This window comes from Pelodiscus sinensis, chromosome 7 (assembly GCF_049634645.1).
Source record: "Pelodiscus sinensis isolate JC-2024 chromosome 7, ASM4963464v1, whole genome shotgun sequence".
Taxonomy (NCBI): Eukaryota; Metazoa; Chordata; order Testudines; family Trionychidae; genus Pelodiscus; species Pelodiscus sinensis.
Window position 1 is genome coordinate 12,455,921 of NC_134717.1, and position 17,809 is coordinate 12,473,729.

Sequence of the window (17,809 nt, forward strand, 5' to 3'; positions counted from 1 at the left end):
CAGAGACACCACATGAAGGGAACAGGCATTTGGGAAGGAATCTGGATTAACGGGGGCCTGGATTCCTTAAAAACAACATGGCCATGTCATATGATATTGTTAAGGGATGCCAAGAGTACAAGAAGCCCGGGAGGCAGCATTCATTTAGATGTGTGATCTACCCTGAGATCACAAAGCACTTTACAAAGCCAATTAAGCCTCACACAGTTGCTGTGAGCCAAGTAACCATTTCCTCTTGGTAGCTGAGGCACAGAGGAGATACACCAGTCAGGAAATTTCAAGAACTTTTGAGTATCTTCCCGCTTATTAAAATTGATTGACAGAACAGTTTTGGTCTAGATTAAAAAATATTTACATCTCATATTAAAACCCTCCACCCACCCTTTGTGCTTTTAGTAGGTGCTCAGTACCTTACAAAATGCACAGATCCTCCAGCTCGCCTCTGTGAGGTTACATAAAACAAATTTGCCTCAGGCCACAGAAGGTTTCCATGTTAGTGCTGGGATCAGCTCTTAGCAATATCTTGTTCCCCCACCATCCTTTGGTATGTCCACTAGCTCTCACCTCTCTGCTAGTAAAGCACTTAACTAACAGGGTCAGACCCTGCATCCTGAAGTCCATGAAAGTTTTGCTTGAGTAAGGACTGTAGGCTTTGGCTCCTAGTAAAAGAAAACCATACCTGCTTATTCCCATCTCTGGGACCTGACTGTAAGGTCCATGCAGAGATCACATTGAATCCTTTGACAACGGTGCAGGCTGGGAAAAGGGAAGCCAAGTACTCGGCATTTGATTCTTTGTGATGGTTAATTTCAGTGTTGTTGCTGACATCCACCAGTATTTTACCAGCTAGCGCATCTGTCAGGTCACAGAGCGTGGAGTAATGTTCCCTGAAAACTGCCACAAAAATAATATCCGTCTTCTTGACAGCATCTTCCTGGGCAGTCACTTCAGCTGCTGAGGGAAAAAGGCCTGCGCAGCGCTTTGGATTGCGGCTTCCGACCACCACCTTGAAACCTGAGCACACCAGACGTGTAGCCAACGAGCGTGCAAAGTCGCCACTTCCCAGGATCCCTATGGTTTGACCAGCAGCCGGGGCAAGATTTGGGCTGCTCTCCATATTCCGACAATCTAGGAGTGGTTTTGCCATGTCTCCACGGGGCATCCCTTTAGGCTAAAGCACAAAGGATAAGTTCATTGGAAACAGCATTTTTAAAACCTTTATCTCCCTGTCTCAGTACGAAAGAAACAAACCCACCGTAATGTGGCAAATGCTACATACTCATGCACAGCCAGTGCAAACGGGGTCTGTGTGGGAACCCACAATACTTAGCCAGGAAGGATTCCCCCACCTGCAAACTGGATGTGTGATGCTGTGCCCCCTGCAGGGCTCAAACCCAGAACCTCTGGATCAAAAAGCAGGAACTTCTATTGCTTGAGCTCAGAGATCCACCTCTACTAGGCAAGGCTACGGCAGGCTCTCCAATCTATCTACCCATGGATCCAGCCACTGCTAGTGGAGGTATGAGTTAAAGGTGCAAAGTAGCTGTGTGACTCCATTGTGGTGGCCTCTGGACATGTTCAGTCAAAGATCATAGAATCATCGGGTTGGAAGAGACCTCAGGAGGTCATTGCGTTCAACCCCCTTCTAAAAACAAGACCTATCCCAACTAAATCATCCCAGCAGGGCTCTGTCAAACCTCTAGAGATGGAGATTCCAGCACCTCCCTAAGTAACCGATTCCAGTGCTTCACCACCCTCCAAGGGTATGTCTACACTACAGAGTTGTTTCAGAAAAAGGGCCATTTTTCCAAAAAAACCACCAGTTACATCCACATTGCAATTGTGTTCTCCCGAAAGAAAATTGAAAGAACGGAGGGGGTTTTCCGACATTGGGTAACCCTCATTCTACGAGGAAGAAGCCTTCTTTCAAAAGAGCTCTTTCGGAAAAGGGAGTTCTTTCACAAGAAGAGGAAAGGGGAAAAAGCACAGGTGCCCTGGTGGCCACTCTGTCCATAGTAATCACAGCTGAAATGCGAGAGAGCAACCATTCAGTGTGGATGCTATCTTTCAAAAAAGCAGATCACTTTTTCGATGCACTTTGGCAGTGTGGATGATCTCTTCTGGAAAAGCTTCTTCCAAAAGAAGCCTGCAGTCTAGACATAGCCCTAGTGAAATAGGTTTTCCTAATATCTAACCTTGATTTTCCCCACTGCAACTTGAGACCATTGCTCCTCATTCTGTCATCTGCCACCACTGAGAATTGCCTGGCTCCCTGCTCTTTGGAACATCCCTTGATAGTTGAAGGTTGCTATCAAATCCCCCCTCAATTTCTCTTCTGTAGACAAATAAACCCAAATCCTTTAGCCTCTCCTCAGAAGTCAGGGGTGGGGAACCATTTTGGGTCAGGGACGACTGACTCTCAGAAAAATCAATCGGGGGCCACCCACAAGTGATAAGCAAAAAAAAAAAAAAACCCTCCAAAAAACAAACACCCCCTCAAACACCCCCCCCCAAAAAAACCCAAACTCCCAAAACAAAAACAACCTCCCTCCAAAAAATCAAACCACCAAAACCAAACCCTCACTGACGGGCCCTTGACTGAGAAGGAGAAAGACACTCCCCACATTCCCCTTGCACACAGGAGTCTAGGAGGGCCCAGGCTAGCGTGCTGCAGCTCTGTGGTGGGTTGAGGGGGCTGGAACACCACTGTGGGATCTTCAATACTGGGGGGAGCTCTGAGCCTTGGGGACTGGATCCAGGTAAGTCAGGGGCCAGGCCTTTGTTTCCCCACCCCTGCCATAAACCATGCGCTCCAGCCCTCTAATCATTTTTGTTGCCCTCTGCTGGACTTTCTCCAATGCATCCACATCCTTTCTATTATTGGGGGGCCCCAGAATTGGATACAACATTCCAGATGTGACCTCGCAGTGCCAAATAAAGGAATAATCACTTCCCTCAAACCCCCTGCCTTTCCCTCACCCTAACCTTACTCTCCATACTATAAAACCACAGCAGCCTTAACATTGGTGGGGGGTGAGCCTTTTCCACCGCAATGGGGTGGTCTGGCCCTGTTCCAGCCCAGCCAGGGAACTGGGACCAGCCAGACCCTGGTTTGTGGTATGGCACCTTTAAGAACCTGGGGTTTAAGTGCACCGCTGGTGACAGGGAAGCTGGAGGTGTGAGCTGGACAGAAGAGGAAAACAAAGCCTTCCCAGAGTCAGAAGGACTGGCACAGCCATGGGTACACGCATGGCCCCACAGTATGCTAACATCTTTATGGCTGACCTAGAACAACGTTTCCTCAACTCCCGTCCCCTTTCACCCCTCCTCTACCTACGGTACATCGATGACATCTTTATGATCTGGACACATGGCCAAGAAACACTGGAGATATTCCACAGAGATTTCAACAACCTACACCCCACCATCAACCTCAGCCTGGACCATTCTACACGAGAGATCCACTTCCTGGACACCACCGTACAAATCAACAATGGAAAATTAGACACCACTCTCTACAGAAAACCCACCGACTCATACAGTTACCTACATGCATCCAGCTCCCATCCAGAACACACCACACGATCCATCGTCTATAGCCAAGCCCTTCGATACAACCGCATCTGCTCTAACCCCACTGACAGAGACCAGAAGCTTCAGGATCTCTACCAAGCATTTATAAATCTCAACTACCCACCCAGAGAAATAAAAAAGCAAATTGAAAGAGCCAGACGAATACCTAGAAACCATCTACTTCAAGACAGACCCAAGAAAACCAACAATAGAACACCACTTGTCATCACCTACAACCCCCAACTAAAACCTGTCCAACACATTATCAATAAACTACAGCCTATATTGGAACAGGATACCATACTCAAAGAGGCTCTGGGAGACAGACCCATAGTCTCCTATAGACAACCACCTAACCTCAAGATGATTCTTACCAACCACCACAGGACATACCACACTAATACCAACCCTGGTACCTTCCCTTGCAACAAACCCCGTTGCCAGCTTTGTCCACATATTCATTCTGCTGATACCATTATTGGACCTAACCAAGTAAGTTATAAGATCAAGAACACATATTCCTGCGCATCCAGAAATATAATCTATGCTATCATGTGCCGAAAGTGTCCGTCTGCTATGTACATTGGACAAACGTCTCAGACACTTCGCCAAAGGATTAATGCCCACAAAACAGATATCAGACAAGATCACAAAGAGAAAACAGTTTCTTGCCACTTTAACCAGAAAGGACACTCTCTAAATGACTTAGCCACCTGCATTCTGCTACAAAGACCTTTTACATCTGCACTTGAAAGGGAATCCTCTGAACTGTCATTCATGTTAAAATTCGACACTTATCACCAAGGACTTAACAAGACTTTGAACTTTCTCACCCATTACCAAGACAGTTTCCCCAATTATCACCTGTAATACCATTAACTCACAAACATCCCACTCTCCCTACCTTTAATATCAGCAATTCACAGACACTTACCTTCCTTCCTCCCCCTTCCCACCCCCCCCGCATCCCCCTTCTGTTCTGCAATGTGATTTGTCCTTTTCATATTTGTTCATTTTTTTTAATTGTATCCTTTGGTATATATGGTTGTGACTACTTTCTTCCACTATTTGATCTGAGGAAGTGGGTCTGGCCCACGAAAGCTCATCATCTAATAAACCATCTTGTTAGTCTTTAAAGTGCTACATTGTCCTGCATTTTGCTTCAAGGACTGGCAGAGCTCCCTGGCTCAGAGGTCACTAGAGTGGGAGCCAGCATTGATGGTGAAGCTGAAAAATCAGGCAGCAGTTCCATAAGGTGGAAGAAACTGAACCCAAACAAGAGGAGCCTGACTTACATACTGGGCTGTGATCATGTAACTGGCGCAAGGCCAGTGCTGAGGGGCAGCGCTTGCAAAGCTGTGCTGTGTCAGGAGGGGCTGTGCTCTGGGAGAGGTCCCTGTCACACACTCCTCTGAGGGCAGGGGACTTACAAGGCAGGAAATGCAGTGCGCTGATCTAAGTAAGAGCAAGCCCACTGCCTTTAAACACAGGTGGCCATGAAGCTGGTGGTGCCCTCCTACTCCACATCCGGGTACGTTGCAAGCGCATCAAATAGATTTAGAACTGGCAAGTCATTTAGAGCTGGCACCTAGATGCGGCATCTCAAGTCACAATGAATGTGACTGGGCAGAGGCGCGTGATGCAGCTTACACAGCACTTGCCAGTTCCAATTTTAGTCAAGTGCTTTTAGCTCCAGACCTTGGACAAGCAATCCAAATGTACTCCATCCCCCTCCCCCCATGCACATGTAAAATAAATCCTTAAATACGAAGGGCTTTACACCACCCGCGTCTCCTTATCTGGCACCTTCCACCCAGCCAACTAGCTAAGCTATACAAACACTAAGGACTGTAGCCTCCCAGCATTCACTGGGGTTCTATCACCAATGGGGAGACACAGCCCAGAGAGGCTAAATGACTTGCCTAAGGCTACCCAGTGAGTTAACAGCCGCGCCAAGAGTAAAGCCCAAGTTTGTGCTAATTCTGCTGCCTTAATCCCCTTTCCCTAATAAAACGTTACTCTACAAAGACACATCTCTCTGGCTCTTAAGCAAATGAATGGAAATTAACATTCAGGGTGACAGAATGGTTGTTACCCAGAGACTCATTTCATTATAAGTCTAAAGCACCTCAAAAGCTTTCCTAGAGCTCCCAAAGGGACTGTGAACTGTGCTGGAAGACAATCTTTTTGTAGTGTGACATTTATGTCCTGTAACTGCCATTCAAAACAAACAGGGACATTTGCAATTTTCTGGAATAATGAACAGCCTCTCTGCCTCCCGTTCCTTGGTTTCAAAAGGAAGAAAAAAATAACGCATCGCAGAATTAAACAGCGTGTGAAAACGAGACAGAGCAGGATATTTTAAAAATAAACAACTATATTTTCTAAAATTAAATGTGAAGTTGGGCTCCACTATTTCAATCTAGGGCTATGTCCAGACCGCAGGCTTCTTTTGGAAGAAGCTTTTCTGGACGAGATCTTCCGAAAAAATGTCTTCCGAAAGAGAGAGTCCACACTGCAAAAGCGCATTGAAAAAGCGATCTGCTTTTTTGACAGCGTCCATATTGAATGGTTGCTATCTCTCATGTAAGCTGTGACGTAAGTCGGGGACTGCCTGTAGATTAGATCCACTGAATTACCTTTATCTAAAAAATCTGTTACTTTGTCAAAGAAGGAGATCAGGTTGGTTCGGCACGATCTACCTTTTGTAAAACCATGTTGTAATTTGTCCCAATTGCCGTTAACCTCAATGTCCCTAACTACTTTCGCCTTCAAAATTTTTTCCAAGGCCTTGCATACTACAGATGTCAAACTAATAGGCCTGTAGTTACCCGGGTCACTTTTTTTTCTCTTTCTTAAAAATAGGAACTATATTAGCAATTCTCCAGTCAAATGGTACAACCCCTGAGTTTAGAGATTCATTAAAAAATTTTACTAATGGACTTGAAATTTCATGTGACAGGACCTTTAATATTCTTGGATGAAGATTATTTGGGTCCCCCGATTTACTCCCATTAAGCTGTTCGAGTTTGGCTTCTACCTCGGATTTGGTAATATCTACCTCCATATCCTTAGTCCCATTTGTTATGTTGCCATTATCCCTAAGCTCTTCATTAGCCTCATTAAAGACTGAAGCAAAGTATTTATTTAGATATTGGGCCATGCCTAGATTATCTTTAACCACCACTCCATCCTCAGTGATTAGCGGTCCCACTTCTTTTTTTGTTTTCTTCCTATTTATATGGCTATAAAACCTTTTACTGTTGGTTTTAATTTCTTTTGCAAGGTCCAACTCTACATGACTTTTAGCCTCTCTCACTTTGTCCCTAGATGTTTGAACTTCAATAAAGTAGCTTTCTTTGCTGATCCTTCCCATTTTCCTCTCCTTACATGCTTTCTGCTTTTTCTTAATCACCTCCCTGAGATGCTTGCTCATCCAACTTGCTCTAAAACACCTACCTATACATTTTTTCGCCTTTCTTGGGAGACAGGCTTCTGACAGCTTCTGCAACTTTAACTTAAAATAATCCCACGCCTCCTCCACCTTTAGATCCATAAATTCTTTAATCCAATCCACTTCCCTAACTAATTTCCTTAATTTATTAAAGTTAGCCCTTTTGAAATAAAAAACCCTAGTCTCAGATTTATTTTTGTTAATCCTTCCATTTAGTTTGAACTGAATTAGCTCATGATCGTTCGAGCCAAGGTTGTCCCCTACAACCATTTCTTCTATGAGGTCCTTACTACTCACAAAAACCAAATCTAAAATGGCTTCCCCCCTTGTTGGTTCAGCAACTACTTGATGAAGGAATTCATCAGCTCTCACATCTAGGAAAATCTGAGCCCTATTATTATTACCAGTACTCGATCTCCAGTCTTATATCTGGAAAGTTGAAGTCTCCCATGATTATGCAGTTTCCATTAGTATTTACTTCTTTAAAAACATTAAATAGGTCTCTATCCATTTCCAGATTAGATCCCGGTGATCTATAGTACACCCCAAGCACTATCCCTGGGGAGGATCTAATAGTTTTCTTCCCCAATGTGATTTTTCCCCAGATAGACTCTGTCTTCTCCATTCCATCACTTTTTAATTCTTTACAATCTACCTCATCATTGATATACAATGCTACTCCACCACCTTAACCTTTATTTCTGTCTTTCCTAAATAGCACAGACCCTTCAATATCTCTACTCCAGTCATGCCTAGTATTCCACCATGTTTCTGTTATTCCTATAATATCTGGTTTCATTTCCTGGACTCCTCACATTGGTGTACAAACATCTTAATTTTTGCTGTTTGGCCTCACTCACATTCCACTCCACTAACTCTGACCTCCAAACAGGAACCCAAGGTCAGCACAAACAAAACAAACAGACTAACCTACCGTGCAGCTCTCCAGAGCTAGAGGAAGCCAAGAACAGCTTAAGAAAGTTAAATGCATGTTCAGATCACTAACTTTCAAACTCCTTTGTCAATTGTCACCAAACTAGCCAGATAACAATGCTACCTTGGGGTGAGCTATGATGTGAAATGTCAGGAAGATCAGTTTCTTATTGAGGAAGTTATAAGGAGGGGAGGGGGGAAAGAATTAAAAACGAGGCGTGTTATGGCAACCCCATGTGAAGCAGCTACCACTGTTCTGTTACTAAAAATCATCTTCTCTACTAGGCATCAATAACTCTTCAGATTGTTAGATACAAATAACTTTTGAAAATCTAATTTGTTTGTTCCTTTCTGCTGTATACCTATTTCATTTTCAGCTTTTATTATTTGCAAGAGTAGCACCTACATGCCCTAACTGAGATGGGAGCCCCCTCAGAGCTAAGCACTGTGTATATAGTAGGTGAGGTTCCCTGATGCAAAGAGCTTGCAGTCCAAATGGATCAGATAGCAAAAAGCCCCATTTTATAGGCTAAAGCACACAGATAAAATGACTTGACCAAGGTCATGTAGGGAGTCTGTGGCAGAGTCAGGAAAGGAATCCAAGTTTCTCAAGTCTAAATCCAGTTCCTTAATCACAAGGCCATCCATTTTCTCCCTCTTCCTGGACAATGAAAATAGGCTGTCAATTTCACTTTTGCCTGTAGATTTTAATTAGTGCAACTGAAGTTCCTATGCACTGACAATGTGATGCAATGTTTATATTATAATCCCCTGCAGTGTCTGCAGGCATGTTGGCTATAAACAGGCTCCACTTGTCAGTGGGGGAGGGAAGAAACCAGCACAGACTTTTTTTTTTTTAATAAAACTGAAGTGAAAGAGCTTCGTTTTAAAATATGTTGTTTTTATGGTAAATTCCATGTCCATGACGAAGAGGCAAGTTGTGCCACCGGTTCTGAAGAAGTCTGCAGTGATTTAAGCAAGCTCTTCTTCAAACGCAATACACAGATCGGCCTAAGAAAATCCACTTTGCTTTTTTGAAGGCCTGGTTCTTATTACTGATCTTACAGTCGGCAGCCTTTGGCACACAGCCGGTCAGGCTGCAAGACAGTTTGTTTACATTGAGCATCTGTAGTGCAGCCCTCCAACTCTCAGGATTACTGACCTCTGCTCTTACATACGTACCCTAACTTCAATTCAGCCTCTTGTTTCAAGGGTGAGCTGTAATGTCTAGGCTAAAGTGGCTGTATTTGCCTCTCCCTCACAGTCTACTGCAGGAGGTAAGGGGAGGGCATTTTCAACTGGACGTCTGAAAGTACACCAGAGCCTCAACCACAAGTATCCTATTTACTCATGGACCAAATCAAATCTGCACATAGCTACCGAGCCTCATCAGTCTGAGTCAGGCTCTGTTTCTAGGAATCGCTTTAGATAAAATGTTTCATTATGCAGATCCACTAATAAGCACATTGCTTGAAGCAGACCCAAAGAAGTAAAACGCAATCACTGTAAAAATCCTTGGTTCAAATCACCCTAAAAGTGCAAAGTGTCTCTTATTTGCTGTACCAAGATGGTCCCTCTAGGTCAGTGTTTCTTAAACTATGTTCTGTGGTATACAGGTGTGCTGCAAGGCAGTCAGAAGTGTGCCGCGGAGAACAACAGAGTTCAAAATGGCCACCCTTAAAGGGACAGGTGACTTTTTTCCCCCCTCAATAGGGGTATGTTTACACTACCCCGCTAGTTCGAACTAGCGGGGTAATGTAGGCATACCGCACTTGCAAAAGAAGCCCGGGATTTGAATTTCCCGGGCTTCATTTGCATAAGCGGGTCGCCGCCATTTTTAAAACCCTGCTGGTTCGAACCCCGTGCAGCTACACGGGGCACGAACTAGGTAGTTCAAACTAGGCTTCCTAGTTCGAACTACCGTTACTCCTTGTGGAATGAGGAGTAACGGTAGTTCGAACTACCTAGTTCGTGCCCCGTGTAGCCGTGCTGCATGGGGTTCGAACGAGCGGGGTTTTAAAAATGGCGGCGCCCCGCTTATGCAAATGAAGCCCGGGAAATTCAAATCCCGGGCTTCATTTGCAAGTGCGGTATGCCTATATTACCCTCCTAGTTCGAACTAAGAGGGTAGTGTAGACATACTCTAACTTTCCCCCTCATCCTATTTTTCTTTTTTTTTTTGCTCAACAAAAAGTCTTTGGTGTTCCTCATAAAACAATTATTGTTTGGTGTTCCTCCGTCTTAAAAAGTTTAAGAAACACTGCTCTAGGCTATCAGATCATTTGCACTACATCAGTCCCTAGAAGGCCTAGTCAAGACCACAGGCCCATAATGCTAGGTGCTGAACAAACACAAAGGAAGACGTGATCTCCATTTCAATCTACTGCCCTCATCCTGCATGCACCCTCATAGTTTTGATTGCAGAACTGGAATCTTTTATGCCCCTACTAATTCAGATTGCAAAGCACCAACTTCCAGTATTAGATCCTCTTGTATTTACTAGTGAGCTAATAGATAATGAAATCAGATTTGGAAAGAGGCATATGGATCCTAAAATTTATACTCATGAAATGAGCCTTCACTGTTTTCATTCACTCCTCATCTACAGCTGTTTGTTACAAGTATAAGAAGTCACGTAGTTTCTTTCCCAAACTTAAAGAGGCTCCCTCAGACGAACATGGCAGGTGCCACATACTTGTTGGAACTGGAACAGATTTGGCTAAGAAAAGGGCCTTTTACACAAAGCGGCTTGACCCTGAACTCTGCTATACATTCCAGTCCTTCCATTTCCATCCAGGCAGCAAGGAAATAGCGTGACCAACCTGCAAGAAGTTCAGAACATAAGAAGGCAACACCTAGGGGGGAGGGGAAAGCAATGCCTGTAACAGGAAGATATAACTTAGCCTTCTTTTTCTGCAGCACAAAACAACTATTACCAAGCAGTGCAAGTCAGGGAGGTGAAGTCAGGAAATGCCAGAATTGCTCTGCGCAATTTTCATTGCGCCCCTTGGCTACGTCTACACTGTAACCTTCTTCCGCAAAAGCTTATGGAAATGAAGTGTGGAGTGGAATATTGTTGCACTTCATTTGCATAATTAATTAGCAGCCGCTTTTGTGCAAAAAGGAGCTGTGTAGACGGCTCCTTTTTGCGCAAAACCCCCCTCGTGCGCAAGAGCTGTTTTTCCTCATTTTTTTAGGAAGAACGGCTCTTGCGCAAGAGGGGGTTTTTGTGCAAAAAGGAGCCGTCTACACAGCTCCTTTTTGCACAAAAGCCTCTTGCACAAAAGCGGCTGCTAATTAATTATTCAAATGAAGTGCGGCGTTATTCCACTCCGTGCTTCATTTGCATAAGCTTTTGCAGACGAAGGCTACAGTGTAGACGTAGCTCTTGTGAGTATGCATTATTATACAGGTTTGGATTATACGATCACATGCCATTTTTTTTCCAGTTTCCTCTGCTCCCAACTCCCAGTCTCTCTCTTCTTCCCCAGTCAGTCGGCAGTCCTGATTGCCTCTGCCCATACCGCCAGGCGCCTTGTTCCAATCTACTCCCTCCCAAGTCCCGCTGTACTCCCCGGCCAATCGATTCAGGTGGCTTCTTTCTCCTGGCTGCCGGGGCATCAGCAGTGGGGGCATTGGAAGCAAGCAGTGACAGGCTTCCCACTCTAAGGTCTTGTGCTTGGACCTGGCCTGGCCTGGAGATGCTAAGAACTTCAGGGAAGTTCTACTAAGCCCGGCGCTGGAGTATGTTCAGTGTGCATGGAACCACTGGGGAATTACGCTGTAATGGTCTAGTTGCACTGGGGCGGGCAGACGCGGTTCTCCAGGGTTAGCACCTGGGTAGGGGCATCAGATGCTTTATTTACATGCACATCTGCAGGTACGGCCGCTTGTAGCTTCTGTTGGCCACAGTTTACCATTCCTGCCCAACAGGAGCTGGGGGAAGCAGCATGGTCCAGGAGGACCGCCTGCCTGCCAAACTTCAAGACAACACATAGGAGCTCTAGAGCAGGGGTGGGGAACCTCAGGCCCAGGGGCCGGATGTGGCCCTCAGCTTGCCTGGATCTGGCTCCTCTTCCCCTCCAGCATGGGGGACCCCATGCTGGTGCTCCAGCTGCCTGCTGCTCCTCTAGGGCCTGGAGCACACAAAATCTCCTAGGCTGGGTCCCCTTAGGCTCTGGTGTATGAGGGGAATGTGGGAAGTGTCTTTCTCCTTCTCAGTCAGAGGCCACGGTGAAGGGTGTTTTTCCACTTCTCACTTGTGTGCAGCCCCCAACTGATTTTTCTGTGGGTCAGTGGGCCCCTAACCCAAAAAAGGTTCCCCGCCCCTGTTCTAGAGCTCCGCAATGAAAGGTTGCCAGAATTTTTTAGCATGGGCAGAATGCATTTTCCAAGCTTTGTTCTTGGAAATGGACGAACTGTTCTAGCTAAATGTTTCCAGATTTATTCATACATACGTAAACATCTGGTATAGAAAATTTCAGCCCAAATAGTTAAAAGTCTGGCAAAAATATTTTAACTAATGGAAGACAAGGTCTCATCATGGGAATTATCAAACAACCTGACTAAGCATCCCTCCTAGCTCTGCCTGTACTAAAGGCTGGTGCTTAAACTCGACTAATGAAAACAAGAGGCAGGAGTTTATGATTTTAGAGAGCGCTTAAAAAAAACCCCCAACAACAAGCAAAATAATCAGCAGGCTGTACGACATCCTGAATCTCTGCTCTGCCAAATTCTGCTCAGGAGACTGATTCCCTGATAGACTGTACAGGTATGGGAAAGGCTCACTTCTCTTCCTTTATGACAAAGGAGATGTTTACACAGTTTCCTTTGCTGCTCAACTGTAATGAAAGCTACGGGTGTGTGGATTTGCTGTGGGCAGCCGGCATTCTGATATAATAACGAAATGCCTCAGCAGGATCTCGTTTGTAATAAAAGTTTCATAAAGTTGGAATCTAAGGATTTGGGGCCCAAGTGTATGGAGTTTAATCTTGTGGTTAGTGCAACAGAATGAGTTTTGGGAAGGAGGTAAATGCTGATCGTGGTGCAGGACAGTCTGTAAACTGAAAAATGATGCTCTAATGTTAATGCCTATAATACACTAACTCATCTGGCAGATGTAATGGCAAAGAAGAAGGCTATTTTCATTACTATTCTCTCTCAGTTCTTAAGAGGCTCACATGGATATTTGGCAGAGCCTTGAGTACTGTACTTAAGTCCCATGTGGCTGCTATAATTTTCTTCAGTGTTCTTGGGGACTTTGCTGCTCTTCACAAGTTAATTATAATTTAATGGTGACTCACCCTTTTCTAAGCTTTTCCTCTGCAAAAAGCAGGAATGGCAGCTAAATGGAAGCCTGGTATACCAGGCTGCCTGCCTGAATGGAAGAAGTCTCTCGGAAGGATCTAAAAATACCCTGCAGGCTGCAGATAATGGGTGTGATGCAAGGATGCACTCCTTTCTGAGACAATGAAGAGAGAATCTTTTCCACTTTTCTGCTTGCAGATAGTGTTTGGAGTCAAGTTACATGTACACCTGGCATCCTGTTGTTATTCGCTTTAGAGAGTCCAGAGACAGCAGAACCTGTCTTCAGAAATCACTCGAGTCAAGTTCAGACCTGGATTGCTTAACCAGCGTTGCGGAGTGGGATTCTAGTAAACTGCACTCAGTGTGTACGTGTGGCTATTTGTTGGTGGTCTCCTAAGAAAGGAGGCTTCCTCCCCAGTGGAGGAGGCCAGCTGAGGTGCTGTTTCTCCCCTGAAAGCTACCGGCATGTGGTAACCCCTTTTCTTTGATTTGGAACAGCTACTGGGCAGACTCTCTTCAGAAGAGTCTGAACCAAGTTCTGAGAGACGGCAGTTACTTGGACCTGCCTTGCTGCACTAACAGATGCAAGGAACCTTGCAGGGGGAGGGCTGTTCCTCCTGTTTTGCTTATGTTTGATCTGGCACTGTCTCTCATACAGGTTTGGCCCTTGTTTTCAGGAGGAGCAGCTGTCTCGTCTGCTCAGACACAAGAATCAGTCTGGTCCTTCTAGTTGGTTTGGAATGGCAAACCAGCATTTTCCAGGCCAACTTGCAGCTCTGAGAATCACTTTATTATTCCTTTTCTCGGGCTTGTGGAAGATGTGGGCCCTCCATAGGAAAGAAGGCTGGATTACTTCTTGGCCCGTCGACAGTGAAAACACCAAAACATGTGAGGAACTCGTCTCACGCAGACTCAGACTCTTGCTAAGTAAACTACCCACTCAGAGAGGTCTCCATGGCTAGGGCAGCAGAAGAACAGTAGCTGAGAGAATCCAGAGCTGTTCCGTTCTGCCAAATGAATATAAGAACGGCCATAGTGGGTCAGACCAAACGTCCATCTAGCCCAGAGTCCTGTCTGCCAACAGTGGCCAATAACAGTGCCCCAGATAGAATGACCAGAACAGGGAATTGTCAAGTGATCCCACCCCATTCCCAGCCTCTGACAAACGTGTGTCTGACAAAAATGTGTTCAGGAATATTGCTCCTGGCTCAAGTACATCAGTACCTGTGCTGGGACACTTATACCAGCCTGCCAACCACCTGGCCCTCAGGCAGGAGCTGGGATCCTATCTGTACACTTACACTACAGGACTGCCTGTTTCTTTCTCTCTGACCTTCTCCCTCCCCTGCTTATGTGCACGATACAACGGTGTGACACAAACACTAGATCTATAAGAATGTGGAGAGAGGAGGACGATTATTGACACACGGAAACATTCAGAAGAAGCTAATTGGACTGAAGCAACGGAAAGTGGAAGATGAGATTGAAAATAGAACAGAATAAAAGAGAGCGTTTTCTCAAACTGCGTCACCTTGTAAACCTAACCTTTAGGTTACCACTCACTCTGCCTGCGTGTGTACTGCATCCTTCCCCCATGCTTTTCTCTGTATAGACTGTACACTCCTCTGTGCAAGCATTTTCTTTTCATGTGTGTCCAAGAAACACCCTGCAGGCTTTCAGTGCCATATTTGCCTTGCCATACTGCTATGGACATTGACCAGCCCAGACACACCGAGGACTGAAACCCCCAAATCCTAATATTTTACTCACCTGTCCAAAATGGCCTGTTGTCGGTGAGTTTTGCAAGGGTGAACTACATATAAATTAAGGGTGACAGTAGCTGTTGCCACCGTGGGGCGTTGCTGCAAAGGCTAGGCTACAGCAGTGCCTCCTGCATGTCTGGCAGCATGCTCTGTGTACTGCTAGAATGGAGTTCCTACAGCATGTGCCATAACTGCTCCATAGCAGTCCCCAGACCTAGTGCTCCTTCTAGTCCATCAATAGACCAATTCCTGGCCTACAGAGCTCAACAGAACTGACCAGGGATGTAAAATCTTGTGGAACTGGTTAAACACTATGGCTGTGTCTACACTGGCATGAATTTCCGGAACTGCTTAAAACGGAATACTATTCCGTTTTCAGTTTTTCCGGAAAAGGAGCGTCTACATTGGCAGGCTGCTTTTCCGGAAAAGCCCTTTTTCTGGAAAAGCGTCTGTGGCCAATGTAGATGTGCTTTTCCGGAAAAGAGCCCCGATCGCCATTTTTGCGATCGGGGCTTTTTTCCGGAAAAGACTACTGGGCTGTCTACACTGGCCCTTTTCCGGAACAGTGTTCCGGAATAAGGACTTATGCCCGAGCGGTAGCAGAATAGTTTTTCCGGAATAGCGGCTGATTTTGTACAGTAGAGCATCGTTGCTTTTCTGGAAATTCAAGGGCCAGTGTAGACAGCTCGCAGCTTATTCTGGAAAAGTGGCTGATGTTCCGGAATAAGTGGCCCAGTATAGACACAGCCCATGGCTGTGTCTAGACTGGCATGATTTTGCGGAAATATTTTTAACGGAAAAGTTTTTCTGTTTAAAGTATTTCCGCAAAAGTGCATCTAGATTGGCACAGATGCTTCTGCGCAACAAGTGCTTTTGCACAAAAGCATCCGTGGCCAGTCTAGACGCAGTTTTGCGCAAGAAAGCCCCAATCGCCATTTTAGCTATTGGGGCTTTTTTGCGCAAAACAGTTCTTCCCTGTCTACACTGGCCCTCTTGCGCAAGTATTCTTGCACAAGAAAGCTTTTTCCCGAGCGGGAGCATGAAAGTATTTGCGCAAGAAGCACCGATTTTTTACATTACAAAGTCAGTGCTCTTGCGCAAATTCAAGCAGCCAGTGTAGACAGTTGGCAAGTTTTTGCGCAAAAGCAAATGCTTTTGCGCAAAATCTTGCCAGTCTATACACACCCTAGGTTTAACCGGTTACTTGATTAAAAGGGGCACAGGTACGGAGGCTGCTTAAGCTCAGTGGGGTTGGAGCAGTTCCTGCCCAAGGGGCGCTCAGGCTCCCCATCGACAGAGGCTGCTCTGGATGTCTGGAGCATCCCCTGTCTGTAGCAGCCTCCTGCCTGCAGCAGGCGGGAAACTGTTTTAGCTCCCAGCAGTTAATAGTTAACCAGAACTGGTAAACATCACTTGGTAAGAATGATGCTCACCAGTTAACCATTCACATCCCTACTCCGGGTTTTGTTCTTGATCTCCTGCTATCCATGTGTGCATTTACTCCAATGCTATCTAGTCCTACATCCTCCTGCTACTGCTGGACCCCGGCCAGCAGCAGGCTAATACCTTGACTGATTCTTAAATTTTTTAGTCCTAGCATTGTGCCTGCCCACTAATCAGCCTAACTTCTGTAGACAGTTTCTTCTGTGCTGACCTGTGGCTCCTGCTCTCACAGAGCCCCTGATTCTCTGTGGAATCCAATCCCCCTTGAAAAGCTACTGCTTTTACCTGCTTTCCAATCTGGATGAAACTGACGATTGCTAGCAGTTGGAAAATACAGTGCAATACAGTCCTCTCCTGGCGCATTCAAGGTGTGGTTATGAGCCAACAATTTCATTACAACTGCTTTCCATTTTAGGTTCTCGACTTTGATTCTTTTCAGCCATGAGACACAGGTACAAACAAAAGAGCCCAGAAAAACTAGGTATTTCCTAACTTTTTACTGGTGGTATTCATCTAGCTGACTAAAGATAGATCTTGAGTACACGTATTGCCTTCTGACTGAGCCAGGAGATGCCAGAATCCTTTCCTTACCGATATGCTGCCGATTCTGAGGCAGAAAGCAGTTACCAGCTGGAGCAAAGCAATACAATGGCACAGGGAGTGGACGTTTTAGCCAAGGAACTTGTATGACAAACCCCGGTTGTTATGTAAAGTGCTACAGGCTGAGGATGTTTACTGCCTATATAACCTTGATGGGCGGAATCAAACCTGGGACCTCTGGAGCTTAGTGCATGTGTCTCTACTGCTTGAGCTAAAAATCCACTTCCTCTCAGCTACGGCTTTAGAGCAAACTCATTCTCTCTCTCTGTAAGTGGTCTCAGTACCACTTCATGGGACAGTGAGCCACACCCAGTAGATGTGTGGGTTACGCCTACCTAGAAGACACACGACCTGGATTTAAAGGTGTCATCCCAAATACTTCAGCACAGCGAACCTAGAAAGGAGAAGACTGAGTCAGCCTGGCTGGCCTGTGGGCCGTGGTTGAAGGAAGTGCAAGTGTTTCCAACTTGAAGCTCTGACTATTAAGCATGTCCATATGTAAGAGCTCATCACAGGTACTCCTGCCTGCTTTTTAGTGGCCCTCTTTGTATTATCCAAACAGCTGTCCTAAAGCTTTTCAGAAGTTACAGTCAAGGTAGAGAGAGAGGGAGAGAGAGCCATCCCACAAGCAGAAACCAAGACAAAAGGGGTGTGTAGAGTAGCAAAGATGAACAGCATGAACCTAGGGAAGAGATAAGGGATATCAGTAGCAGTCAGAGACTCCTTCTGTTTTTCA

At 45.5% G+C, this 17,809-nt stretch overlaps 1 protein-coding gene across 1 annotated transcript in view; it reads right to left on the reverse strand.

The window, feature by feature from the left end:
- Positions 1 to 17,809, reverse strand: part of STEAP3 (STEAP3 metalloreductase) — a 39,704-nt gene that overhangs the window by 16,366 nt on the left and 5,529 nt on the right. Inside the window, exon 2 of the mRNA XM_075933223.1 lies at positions 680 to 1,171. Coding sequence (XP_075789338.1) covers positions 680 to 1,171 — 492 coding nt within the window. The remainder of the gene's footprint in view (positions 1 to 679; positions 1,172 to 17,809) is intronic.